The 14,027-nt window shown below is 45.1% G+C and overlaps 2 protein-coding genes across 2 annotated transcripts in view; both read right to left on the bottom strand.

Annotated features, from left to right (window-relative positions):
• The window catches only part of SLC17A9 (solute carrier family 17 member 9), a 16,689-nt gene extending 13,276 nt beyond the window's left edge, over nt 1-3,413 (bottom strand). The window contains exon 1 of the mRNA XM_026057363.1: nt 3,316-3,413. Coding sequence (XP_025913148.1) covers nt 3,316-3,413 — 98 coding nt within the window. The remainder of the gene's footprint in view (nt 1-3,315) is intronic.
• A 3,307-nt stretch (nt 3,414-6,720) lies between these two features.
• On the bottom strand, nt 6,721-13,757 carry GID8 (GID complex subunit 8 homolog). The gene is made up of 5 exons (XM_026055834.1): nt 13,601-13,757; nt 12,965-13,094; nt 11,558-11,754; nt 10,849-11,046; nt 6,721-10,519 (listed from the first exon to the last, which is right to left on the bottom strand). The coding sequence occupies exons 2-5, from the start codon at nt 13,080-13,082 to the stop codon at nt 10,346-10,348; spliced, it is 687 nt and encodes a 228-aa protein (XP_025911619.1). The 5' UTR covers nt 13,083-13,094; nt 13,601-13,757; the 3' UTR covers nt 6,721-10,345.
• Between the last annotated feature and the right edge of the window lie 270 nt (nt 13,758-14,027).

The following is a 14,027-nucleotide window of genomic DNA, read 5'->3' as shown; positions in this document are numbered from 1 at the left end:
CCGGCCTCGGTCTCCCCGTGATCCGCAGCTATCCGGCGCAACGCCCGTTATCCCGCGTTATTATTGAGCCTCCGCGGTTGGGGCGACCAAGGAAAAYGCGACAGCCTGTGACGCGCGTACGTGTTTGCTGCCGAGACAGTTTTCTAAACCAGGTAGCACATCCAGCTAGGAAAAYCCCCTCCAGTCCCCCGAGCGTCACATGCCGCCGCCGGCCGCCCACACCCACCCGGAAGCCTGGGCAGGGTTTTGCTCGGCGGGGACAAGGACGGGTTTGCATCAGAGGAAGGAGCTCTGCAAACACGTCTCCCCCTAATTATAGTTATCGCGGAGGCTGCCGATGAGTCAACGCTCCGCTCGGCGCAAAACAGCGGCGGCCAAGATCGTTGAAGCTGCTGCTGGAGCAAAGGGGGGAAACTAAAAAAAAAAAAAATAATTGTGCCTTAAGAACGGGAGAGCAAGGGCAAACGGCACGGCAGGCTCGTGGGCAACACCGGCCACCCAAAAAGCGGCGCTTCCCCGCCCAGGGCAGCGGAGATCGCCCTCAGAGTGACGGCGGCGGCGTGGCGGGAGCCGCCTGCGAGCCGGGCGTCGGGGCACCGCGGGAAACGCTTCCCGGGCGGCTCCCGGGCTCGAGCTCCTTGAGCGGAGCCACCGCGGGCGACGAGGCGGCGTGCGGCGAGCGCAGCTTCCTCCCTGCCCTCAGCTCCTGCCCTCGGCACAGGCAGAGGCGCAGTYAGATTTCGGCAGCTCACATGAGCTGGAGACGGTTGTTCAGCCTGGACGGAGAGAGTGGGAAAAGGTGCTAACAAAACACACGCGTGCTTCACGCCCTGATCTAAGGAGAGGCCCAGAACAGCCATAAATGACACCAATTTCTCGCTGACGCTTTCCGTGTGAAAAACTCCCAGCGTTGGTTAAAACTGGGGTGAGGAACCCGTGCAATAAAAAATAAAAAAAAAATAAAAAAACGCGGCTAAAGGGCAGACGCGGTGTTGACAGAAGGTCAGGGCCCAGCCCGCAGGAAAACACCGCGACCTCTGGCCGCGGGCAAAGAGCACAGCCGAGCGGCGGGGGACCGGCGCGGCCGGGCACAACGCCCCCCATCGCAAACCAGCGGCCGTAGTCACCCCTCGTCTCCAGGCTTGGGGACTCCTCCACCCCCCCGGGATGCACCGAGTTTTCTGTGTCGCATCTCCATTCCAGAGGCACCGTCCAAAACGTGATCCCTGGTGCACCGATGACTTCGTACGCGACCTTCAGCAAGAGATTTTTCTTCTCGGTGCATCCGTTTTCCCGCCGGAGGTGCGGACATGTCTCTACAGCCTGCAGGGTCTCGCTTGGCACGTTAAAAATCTCCGGACAAAAAGTGCTTCCTAAACAGCCAGACGGGTCACATAAACACGAGGGCTTTTTCCAGCCCCAAAGTGTTGTTCTTGGAAGAGCGAGAACAGCCGGGCGATAACGGAGCCATTGGAAACCTGCAGGAAAGTTTGGGAGAGGCAGGATAAACCGCAGGAGAAGAGCAGTGGAAAAGGAAGGAAAAGCCGCCTGGAGAAAGGGAGAACAAAAGGAGGAGCAAAGGTGGAAAAATAAACCTGCCGAGATAAGGGTTTCCCTCTCCTCGCACCGGCGGCGCAGGCGGCTCCTGGCCGGGGCCGCGTCACCTCCCCGCTCGATTAAACCTCCCTCCGYGGCGGGAGCTCCCTAGGTAGCTGCAAACGCTGAGAGCTGCTTATTTGCATGTGCTGCTCGAAAAGCGTCTGCCAGACCCATTTTGCACCATCCAGCTGCGCCGCTTTAGCACAAACTGTGCCGAGCCGCCGCCAACCCGGCAAACCACTTCCCCTCTTGCCGCCTCTGCCCATCCTCGCCGTCTCGGTTGCTCCGGACCGAAACGGCGCCCAGACGCGGGCGGTAGCCACGTGCGCGTGCCTAACGCCAGGGCCACGATCGCCGCTTCCGTGAATTGCCGCAATAGAGATAAGGAGCTGATTGCAGTTACGGTTATCCTTCTGCTCCTTCGCCTGAGCCAAAAAAAATTCTTGCAGTTACCCGCAGTCGCTGGTTAAGACGGTCAGAATCACTTCAAAACGCATCTTTCCTGACGGATATTTCATCGACAGTCTGCTTTGTTTTGGAAAGCGGCTATCGGTGGTTGGCATTTTTAGAAGTTTGGGAAACCGGAGGTTTTGTTCTGGCAAAATGTGTTAATGTTTTTCAGAGTAAACAAAATCTAAATGGAAACTTTGTTACATGAAAATCCAGAGTGGAATTTCCCCCCTCCTCCCAGTTTTGCTAACATTTAGGGATAAGTTAGAAAAGAGAAGACAGAGAGAGGGACTTTTTTCAATTTCTTTGGGGGGGAAAAAAAAGTTTTAAAATTTTAAGCAACACCAGCGCCAAAGGTCGATTTTGAAGGTTATGCCCCTACTGTTAAAAGTGGTCAGTTTGGGCTTAAAAAAGTGTTTTTGAGTCTCATTTTTGCATCTCGTAACTACTTAGCTTGGAGAACAGTTCGTGCTGTCTAGCTCCTGCCCCGCTACGATTCAGACTTCATCTGACTTCATTACGGCCTCCAGTGCAAACATCGCTGCTGGGACGCTTCGACGAAAAGCTCAYGGCGGCCGCAGTGGCATGTTTAAATAACCGACTGCAGGCCAGAAATAGGCGCGAGAGGTTTTTCTTTGCCCCTCTCAGCGTTTTAGCGGGAGCAAATCCCACCTGGTTCTCCTTCGCCGCTGCCGTACGCGGCGGTCGCGCACAACAGCCCGGCAGGGAAGGAGCTGGGGTTTCGCGGACGGCGGCATCCTCGCGTCGCCTCCCGGGGTGCCACCCCTGGGGGTGCCATTCCCGGGGGTGCCATTCCCGGGGGTGCCATCCCTGGAGGTGCCACACCTAGGGGTGCCATTCCCGGGGGTGCCATTCCTAGGGGTGCCACTCCCGGGGGAGACATTCCCGGGGGGTGCCATTCCCGGGGCGTGCCATCCCCGGGGGTTGCCATTCCCGGGGGAGACATTCCCGGGGGGGTGCCATCCCCGGGGGGTGCCATTCCCGGGGGGTGCCCCAGGCTCCGCCGAAACCACCCCCGGGCCCCCAAGGGCAGGACGGAGGGGGCCGGGGGGGACCCGACTGCAGGCGCGGGGGGGTAACACGGGCGAGTGCCGGCAGCGAGCACGGACCCCCCCCCCGTCCCGTCCCCCCCCCGAAACTGGCTCCCTGGTTTCGGCTGCCGGAACAGCCCGACCCCAAAACCGCGCCTGGTGCCGGCGGGGCGGCCGCAGCGGCAGCGGCAGCGGCAGCGCAGCGGTGCCTTACCTGGACCAGTAGCGCTCGGCGCCCCCATCCCTCCGCGCGCCCCGCGGGCCGTGCTCGGCGCTGCACAGCGGCACATTCCTGCCGCAGCCCGCGGCCATGCGGGCAGCGCCTCCCGGCCCCGCCGCCTCACATCGCCCCGGCCCCGGCCCCGGCTCCCTCCCCCCGCCGCGCCGCGCCGCGGCCACGTGTCAGCGCCTCCCGCCGCGCCGTTCCGGGAAGTCCCGGAAAGTCCCGCTGCTCCGGGGCCGCCCGCGCCGCCGCCGCCGCCGCCGGGCTGCGGACCGCGAAGGGGCAGGGGATGGCGGGGGGGGGGGAAGGGGGTCCCTACCCGACCCCCCCTACCCGGCCCCCGGGCGGCCTCGAACCCGCGGCGCCGGGAGGATGCGCGGGGCAGGGCGGAATTAGGGCCTCATTTTCTCCCCCCCCCCGCTTCCTCCCCGCTAAATAATCATCACACCCGCATCATCGGCAAAACCGAGCGGGTTCCAAAAAACAAAACCCAGAGGGGAGAGAAAGGGGGTCTCTCCTCTCCCACGTCCTGGCTGGCTTTTGTTACCCTCCTTCAGGCGCCCGAACAGTGCAATGCCGCCAGCGCTGTTTGCGGGACAGCCTCCCGCCCCTCTAACCCTTGCGGATTCGGCTGCAGGAAAGCCTCTGCCTCCTCTTTTTAAGGATTAGAAGCGAATATGATGTTGCTATCTGAAGAGTTTAAGGAAAAATTAAATAGGAGTGAGTACTGTTACAGCTTGATTTAACTCCGTCGGGTAGAGCTGCTGCCTTCCTTTAAAGCACGTGGGAGAGATAATCAGACCCTTATGGAAGTAATTAAAATAATGGTTATCTCGGTCCAAAACAAGGGGATTTGTGACTCACTTCAGGAATATGAATGAGCAGGAGGAAGAGCTTTGCTAAGACACTGTTCAGGTGACTGCGTGGCCGACAGCAGCTTGGATGCGGGCGCTGCGAAACTACACGTCAGCAAAGGATGGAGCAGGAGCTCCAGCACAGCCCCGCCAAGGTCGTACACGGCCCTCGGGAGAGCGAGCAAAGCTTCGGGGCTGCACCAAAACGCGCAGAGCACAGGCGCAAGGCAGGCATCTCCCATCTGCTACTCCTACAGCCAGGCAAACCAGCAGCCTGTTAACTGCTCATTAAAATTAAGCCTGTAGCAGACTAATGTTTAGCTAACTCACCCATTCTTCTCCCAACAGGAATACTGCGCAAGTCCCTGAGGAGCAGCTAGCAACCTAAATCAAGAGGAGTAAAAGCATTATTGAGCTGAACTTTAGACCGRGAAATAATAAAAGGTTCTTCACACACCATAGAGATGACTCCAAAACAAGGAGCAAAGTCATACTCTTCTTTGCCTCAGCATTTCAGAGGAAAGAGCTCTGCCTCAAAAGGCCTCTGGTAGGGTTGCAGTCCTCCTGCTGATGGAGGAAGCAAGTACCAATAGGCTTAGGTACAAGGGGGAAACCGAGGGGACCGTGTGTAGTAATTATGGGGTTCAGTCGTCATCAAGTTGTAGGCTTCCCTTCAGTTATTTGGACAAGAAATTATGCAAAGAAAGTGTTTTTATTCACTCTGCTACTGTGTCTGTTTCCAGAAGAGGGAGCCAAGTCCTGGAGAACTGCAGCCAAAATCAAAACCGTTGTTCAATCTGCGACGAGAGATTAGGAGAACTAGGGGTGTATATATCCTTATCTTTTTAAATGGTATATGTGTTTGGAATTAATTAACTCTTGGTGGGAGAGGAGATGAATGCTGATGTAACTACACAAGTTAAAGCATGTAATAAGCTCAGAACAGAACTCAAGAGCATGAGATCTCGGGCATGATACAGTAACCAGAGATAGGGAAAACSKATTAGCTCATACCCATGTATGAGCTAACATGCCTATRTTACAGTCCCATTACYGCGGGATGGGAGCGTTGATACTACCCCATTGGCTATCAGCTTGCTCAACTTCCAAATCAAATCATAATTTTAGTATGGCATACAAAGTTTGCTGTATTTGTTGTACTCCTCCCCTTCCCCTCCTTATGCTACTCAACGTCGTCTCTTCGTTGAATAGCTGCTTTGACTAATTTGCTTCTCACATAAGAAGCAAGTTTCACTTTCAAAAATAGCTGTGGTTAAAAAATGTGTTTGAGTGTAAAGTTAACAGCCAGCTTGTAGCATCTACCACATGCACATAAATAAGTCTAAAAAGTAAAAACACAGAAATTGTTCCTTTCACTGCTGCATAATTTTCTGAAAGCAAATCTCCCATTGAGCTGATTAAATGGCAAATGGAATCAATTCAAAAGACAGGCGCTAACTTAAGAAAATAATCTTATGTGAGAACACAACCTGCTCTAGTTTTTCATATGCTCAGTTTAATCTGCCAAAAGATTAAACCAAACAAAAGATTATTGGATTAATATTTATCTATCACTAAAATTTATCCACAGTATCAGAACAGTTACATTATTTAAAGATTTTGTTAAGCACTGATCAAGAAMAAAAGCTGTGTTTTCGAGGGGAGTGGAGGGAGAAATACTCCCTCCAAAACACTCCACAGAAGACAACTGTTGCCTCCTAAAGGGACAGTGCAGTTGTAGTTTGAGAGCCTCTTGCTATCTAGGAGCCATTTAAACACAACTTGCCCACACTTTGAAGAAAATGCATGTGGCTTCTAGTGCCAACAATGTAAACTTGCTGCAGACAGCCATATGCTAAAAAATAAAGCAAAGCAGCAGAGAAGTTGACAAATGGTAGATCGCTTTTAAATGAACAGTGACTCCCATGCAGGAATTCCTCCAGGAGATGGGTATAGGGTAGCAGCACGTGCTTGGAKGCCCAATTTAAGACAAGGAGTACAACAGGGAAAGCACAGAGCTTTCTGGTTCTGAAGTGCCCGAAGACATCAGCATGCAGGTCACCAGTAGTACAGCCAACCTCATCCTTGACTTCATTGTATGAAAGCAGGGGGGCAGAGGAAAGGAAGAGAAATAGGTGCTACGACCAACAAGTGCTCATCGAGAAATACAAATCATTGTGAGGGTACTGTTCATAAGCTTTGCTTTTTATCTCTGTGTAGCTGAGCACGTCAAGGCARCCAGCTGTCAAGCAGGGCTGGGGACAGCATTGCTCGTGCAATGACTGTAGACCCTGCTAGTTCCTTTTCATTAAGAGCATCGTGGCAGGAACATATACTAACCAGTCACACTGCTTCTAGATGGAATGGGGGTCTACAATACAGCTTCRAACCCATCTCAACTTGCACAGTCTAAGGGCAGAGTTAGGGCAAAAATATGACTCCGCAGCCTTTTATATTTTTTGAGATAAGGGTCTGAAGGATGCTTTCAGCTACTGTTGACAGTGGGAGGCCCAGTTACCCGTGAAGATAAGACACACAGGGATCACGCTCCAACTCAATTTAATAAGCTTCATAACGAACTTGGACAGAAAGTGGTTTGAAGTAAGTCGAGCAACACTCATCTACTAGTCAAGGATTTTTTTAAGTAATGCTTTTAAGCTTATATTCAAGCATACAAAGCATAAATTTTACAAATTAAAAGCAATAAAATCATCCTAGAATAATGTAATGGCTTCCCCTATATGTACAAGGAGCAGAAAGGAGACAGAATTCTTTCCAGGTAACTTCACACATTTTTAATGCTACATAAGTGCTCTCCACATCCATTTCATTTTTTCTGTTAATGTGGGTGGAAGGAGCTGGAAGTGTTTGAATAAAATCTTAAAAGAGAGAGAGGTACTTCACCTGGTTTCAAGCTGCATCTGTTTGCCTCTTCAAAAGGCTTGAGAGGAAGTGCTTTACTTAAAAATTCTGCTGTTAGTTTCTGTGCAGCAACCTCTGGTTTTCCAGCTATATAAAATTAAACAGTTCAGTAAGTATTTCTCAGAAAGCACTGCCAGTACTTCATCTTCATGGACACCYGTTATTCCCTACCCATCATAAACGACTCCATTGTACAACAGAAGCAACCATAGTTTAGCTTAGATTTGACACTCAAAAAAGAAACATAGTAACAGTCAGGAGACAGTGTTATTAGGGAGGTGATAAGTTTTGGAAAAGGAGTGAAATTTAGAGCCTAATCAAAACAMACTTGATATAAAGTCTTTTTGCAGAGACATATAAGACAGGATATTTTACAACCCAACTTCTTTATGTTCATAGCATTAATGATAAAACCTTATTCGCTTTCAACAAAGGAAAGGTTGGGGGAGGAATGAGTGTAGTGTATTGYATTTAATTACTAGATTTGTTTGCCACCATTGAGTTTGGAACAAATCTTCATACAAAAGCTACTTTCATATTGTTTTAAATTAACTGGAACAAAATATGTATTTTTACACTAAAGCAAACTGATCAAAGTGGCATTTAATAATATTTGTTAAAGTGGTCATCTAACAAAAATGGGTCAGCAAAATCCCATTCATTAGTAGTCACCAAATAAGACATTTCTCATGCATATGACAAAAGTTCATTCGTGTACTGACAGAGGTCTGTTTACTGTGTACAATATTTCCATAAATTATAATATGTTTCACAGCCCCTACCATTCAAGAATATTTCAAACAGATTATATATTATATTTGTATATGCAAACTATTTTATATACACTAATATAAAGATCCTTAGAAGTACCATGACTACCTTTATGCTTTCTCTAAAATGCATAGCTTTCAAATATTTTCTTGCAGTTACCAAAAACTTTACAGATTAAAGCTGCTTATCAATGTGGCATGTTCATAAAAACAAAGTGAAATAGTTCTATACTAATTTCATATTAAACCCCTTAAAAAACATGTTTATTTTTAAATGGAAAAAACAAGCTAGTGAAAATTCAAGTAATCTATGCACAATTTTTGCCCAAATACTATATGAAATTAATGTAGCATTCTAGAAGTACAGTGAACTTCTCAACCAGGACTGTAATACTGCATTTCTCATGGAGAAAAATGCTAGTCATGCCACAAAAACGCACCACTTTCCACTTCATCCGGGAGAAGCTTTAGATGAGATTTAGCGCACACATGTCAGAACAGAGGAAAAGCTGATCAGTTATACATGAAGAAATTAGAGCTATTCCAGTTTTGTTTCTGTAGTTTGTTATTAAACAAAGTTACATTAACCATACAGTTTATCACAAACTAAAAGTTATACATGGTTCTTAGACAGCAACCGACTGGAAAAAAAGAAAGAAAAAAAMCCACAACAGTTAACAGTTCGGTAAGTGTCAGAATAACCAGTCTGGATGAAGTAAAGCCAGACCACTGTTGCAGGTGGGGGGAACTGATAGCTTGTTGGTTATGTATGAACTTTAAGACCTGCATACCACAAAAGCCTCAATGTAGAACAAAACCATCAGCAATAAATGGGAACAAGTCAAAAATCATTTTGTTACATCCATCATCTAGCTTAACCTTGGTGCTCTGCATCTCTAACAGCTGCTTAACAAACAATGGTTTCCCTCCTCCACAAAAAATAGCTACACAAGTAAACAGTGTTCACAGTAATGCAATCAGTAACAGGTTCTGTTAGTTTCCCTAAGTCAGGTGTATCTGCAAAGCTTTATACAGTTTAATGCATAAGTACTCCAGTAAAATTAAGTGAAAACTAAGTTTCATTCTACAGGGTAATATCTACCATACAAGACTAGATTATGTACAGTATGGGACTGGTATGACAACTGCCAGTGTATCGTGATGTTAAGCTATTTCATCCATCAGACTGGTCTTTGTTCAGCAAGTCGGTAATAACTCGATATATGGGCTTAAAAATCTAGAAATTGATTTGGCAAGATTAGTGCTTATTACTACTGGATATACCAGTATACAGTGCCGCAAAAATTAAGTCAACCAGAACATCCCATACCTAGAAGATTACAATTTGTTGACTTGAAAGTCTGGACTTCACACGTAAAACATTAAAACTATAATCCTAACTGGAGTGAAGACAGTCAGTAAACAAAGTAATACAGGTGAAGATGAACTGCATCTCTTCAGAAAGGTATGGAAGAATTGGGCAAATGGAAATTTCAGTTTTTAAAAACAGCTCAGCTCAAGGCATAAAAATAGCCCTAAGTAGCCCTAAAACTACGACTCTTATCCAGCAAGCATAAAGGCAGATCCTGCACAAGATGATGGATCAGAGGCTTCAGCGAGCACATCTCCCCCCCACTTCACTTCCTAACACAAGTACGTCTTTTCAGCTTACAAAAAAGCCAGTGGTCTTCAAAGCTTTAGTAACCTGCTGGAATCACTGCAGTATCTACAGCTGCAAGTTTCATATAGGGGAAAAAGCCCCCTTAAACAAAAACCCTTACCTGCCTCTGGGGGCCATTTTGGTCATTCATGAAAACCAAGAGAAAACTTATTTCCAACAATACTTCTTGTGAAAGAGATGGGTCACTGATCCATTATGAACATAGCTCTCACCATATAAAGCACCAAAAAGTCAGAAACAAGGAAAAAAAAAGTCCTTAAATTATGATTTACAAGTTTGTACACTATTTCCAAGGCAAAAGGTTGACCTTACTGCAAAGTTTATAGATGAAAACTTGACCAGTTACTTTTAAGGGGAATGTATATCTGGCTATAACTTAAAGGTAGAAAATATTCACTGTTCTATATACACATTTTAAACAGGAGACAGTTAAACTTAACTGAAGAGTTGCCAATATAACTCCATATTAACTCACTGGCCACTAAACTAGGCATCAGTAGCCAATTAGAAACCTTGAGTTCTGTACTTTTAAAAATGCTATTTTTCCTTTCCTGTTTAATTGTTTTTTTAAAAATGTATTATAGTGCATAGCCTAAGTCAGACTTTCAAAGAGATACAGCGCCTTTCAATGCAGTTTTTGCAGCATTTAAAAGGGACTTTTCTCCCTTCAAATTAGATGTTCGTTGAAAAATCTGAATTGAGTGCTGTACTGTAGTAAAAATATTTCAGTCACAGACTGATATAAATGTATACTGTGCAGTACTAAGATTATTTGATGTCCATCTGCACACATTTTACTTGGGTTCTTCAATYGTCCCCTTGCTGAGGTCTGTCATTTTGGGATATTTCACTTTCTTCTGGTCCAGCTCATTCTGAGCCCACAGTAGTAGCTTCAGCAATTTTGCCAACTTGGGTGTTGATTCACGATTTTCATAGTCTAGGACAGCTTGGTTAACCTCACTCCACACCTGGGAAAGAAACACTGGAGTTTAGTAGTAGTTTTCCTATGATTAACACCAGTAACGTCACACAAACATTGACAACACCACACACAGTTTGTTGATTCCTCAGAATATGGCCAGGAAAAAGCTCCATATACTACAAGGCTGGAGAAAATATGGAAGAGAGCCAGCAGTTGATTACAGTAGCACCAGTTTTTTTGAATTTCACTTCAGAAATATTTCTGTTCTTTTGCATACCACTGTATACATGTTTCTAAACATTTCTAAAAATATTTAGACATCACTTTCACCACATATGAATAAAAGACGAGAATTTTCTTTTGAGAAAGTACTACCTTCTGTCGTTGCATCATGTTAAGCAAGTCTCCAAATGGTGATTCTTCAGGATTATCAAAGGCGAGCAAAGCCAGCGTACGCTCCATTTCTGTCAGGCATTCTCTGCTCTCCTCTCCTTGTTCTGCTAATTGGGTCTGAGCAAATTCCAGAGCTGCTTCTGTCTCACGCTGCCGAATCAGTTCAATCAAATGCTGCTGCTACATATGAGAAATACAGCAATATTAGCTAAACTAATAGGCAAATCTTCAGTATTTCAAGACTGTAACCTTCAGTCATCAGTATGTAATTTGAGACAAACACTAGTCCATAATTCGACAGTTTGAGGTCACTTCTTCTAAGTGTGTGAGACAAAGAGCAGCAGACTTGTCTACAAAATCTATTGAAAAGGCTGACACTTTTGAAGAACAGGTTTTGAAAGATGTGTTACTACCAGAACTACCAGCAATCCAGAGTAACAGTAATTTGGAAGTTGCTAAGTCATAGAGGACTGTTGTTGTTAGAAGTTTTCATGTTACTAATTGTATATGATAGTTACTGCATGGCATGCCACAAAGTTTCCCCTTGCTACAAAATGATGTCAAGAACACTTGAAATTGCAGGCATATTCAGTCAGAACCCCCTCAATGCACTCTTAAAACCCACATTAGTTCATTTTCCAGTCTCTCAGCAACCCTTAAAATAAAGAAAAAATTTGCCACTTGTCCGTACCTGCAAATGAAAATAAAGATATCTGTTTGTATCTAACAATTCTGGATGGAGGCTGTTTATTAATGCAATGGCTTCTTGGATCTGTCCTTTCAGTATCATTTCTCGAATTTTTATTCTTTCATCCAGAGTCTCCAGATCAACACTGGGTTCAATTCCAGACTCCATTCGAAATTTCTCTGCCGCCTCTTTAAAGCCCTCTGAAATAGAAAAATTTGACCTATAAAATCTATCTTATGAAGCACCTTAAAAAAAAAAAGACAGCTTAAATGAAGAAATTGGTGTAATACCTGTGTATTTTGTGGTTAAAAGATTAATTCTGAACTTCTGAAAAGTTCTTATCTATTTAAATAAGTATTTATTAATTCTAATAGGCATCTAATAATGCTTAGTTCATTCTTAATTCAACTATCCTTATTTTCTAAGGAAGCATGCAAGTTATAGTTTGACATCTCAAATATAAAACTTGTTTTATACTTAAATTGAGCAGTATACTTATCCCGAAATATTACCATTTCCAAATTTGGGTATTTTTCCTTCTCCCTACACCCTCCCCTCTAATTCTGTTTACACAGACCTAACAGTTTATTGAGAACAAGCAGAAAAAGAAAATGGATTTTGTTTCCCATACTAACACTATATTCTTTGGGAAAAAAGTTACAAGAGCTATTCTAAATCCTAAATCCTGCTTTCATACGTACACAAATGATTTATGATACTTAACTATACTACTGAGATGCTCTTCCTTCATCTCAGAGGCTCCAGCTACACAGCAGTATAAACAGGGGTGTAGATCAAATACAAATGCCTCCGCCCATGTATARCTTACTGGGATGGTATGCATCATAATTGCTAGGGCCTATTTCTGAGTGTTTTTGATTGTTCTAAGTATTAAGTTAGGCTATATGCTAACTAGGTAAATGTTTTTGGTCTCAGACTATTTTGACAATAGTGCCCTTTGACAGTTGAATTTTCTAGCCAGTTAAAATTTGCTTCTGACAATTGTTTTGTTCAACTTTGAGAGCGCTATTTAACAACAGCAACATACCTTGAACTCTGTTTTAATGTCACAAAGAAGGACTAAATATGGAAGCAAGTCATGTTTGTTAACACTGTGTTCCAAAAAATACTCTCTTCTCTATATCATTTAGCAGAAGAGTTAGGATTAATAAATGTCATTTCTATTGTATGATATCTGCTAAGTCCTTGCTTGAAGCTAATTAAGTTGGTTTCCACTTAACAGAATACAGGAGCAGAAGTATGTTGTTAAGAGAAACCATCAGTAATTACGAAATCCTTACCATCCTTAATTTTTCTCCATCTAGTAGCACATTCTAGCAAAAACTGTCTGGTTTGGTAAAATAAATGGCATGCATTTAAGAGTCTCCTAGTGTTTTTACTCATTATTACCTGTAACAAGGTAGTTCATGATAAGGCGGTTCATGTCTGCTCTCTGAATATGCAAGTTATTAAGTTTTTCCATCCATTCATCTTTTGTGATTTCATCAGGTTTCTCTGCATAACTCATCCTGGACTCTTACTACAAGGAAAGAAAAGCATCTCATTTAACACATTTCCAGAAAAAAAGGAAGTTTAATATGCATAAGCACTGTGTTACTACCACCTTTATATCTTTTTATGAGTTCTTTTAAACTAACAATCCAAAAGATGCCTGTTTATCCCAAACCATTATTTTATGTTTTCATCCCCCTTGCTCCTGCACTTTCACATATACTGACCAGTATCTAAAGCTGCTTTCRTCAATCATCAAAACACAAGATTCAAACAACATTTTCTCATATTTCTCTTAAATACAGTCCAAATAACCATAGTACAAGAGTTATACAGCACACACAGTATCACAGTGTGACACAAAGAGTTTTGACAGCAAAACAGAAAATTTGTTAACAAACATTTAAAGCAAAGCCTCTGTGTACAACATCTACTTTAAAGATTTCCTCAAAGCTTCGACTGGATAGATACCTGTACTGGATAGCTACAAAAAAGCACATGTTACGTTATCCAATGTACAAATGAAAGACTTACACTAGCTTTGCTTGGGTGTTGACAGCAAAAGTACTCCCGACAAGACTTCTAAAATATTACTGCCTTTTTTTTTCCCCCTCGACTGTCTTTTTTTCAGATTTTGAAGCACAGCGCTCTGCTAAAATTTAAGCTAGCATTTAATCACTTCAAGGCACCTCTGTGCATCTCACGGGGGCAGCGAAAGGCGGAGGAAAGGCAACAACAACAGCAACCGGCACCGCCACCCCTCTCGGGCGAACCCGCGCGCGTTCCCATCGCCAGCCCGTTTCCAACAGGTTTGTCTCCCCCTACGCTGCCGACCGGAGCCACGACCGGCCCGGGGAAAGTTGGGCGGCGGGAGCCGGCACCAGCCCGCCGCCGGCTGAGGAGCCGATCGGCCGCGTCCCCTCACTCGCGCCGCTCCCAAGCAGGCGGCGGGGGACACGCT

Source organism: Apteryx rowi, unplaced genomic scaffold, assembly GCF_003343035.1.
Source record: "Apteryx rowi isolate R43461 unplaced genomic scaffold, aptRow1 scaffold_0, whole genome shotgun sequence".
In the NCBI taxonomy this organism is placed as follows: domain Eukaryota; kingdom Metazoa; phylum Chordata; class Aves; order Apterygiformes; family Apterygidae; genus Apteryx; species Apteryx rowi.
The sequence above is the reverse complement of the archived record's forward strand: the minus strand, read 5'-3'. Positions and strand labels throughout refer to the sequence as shown.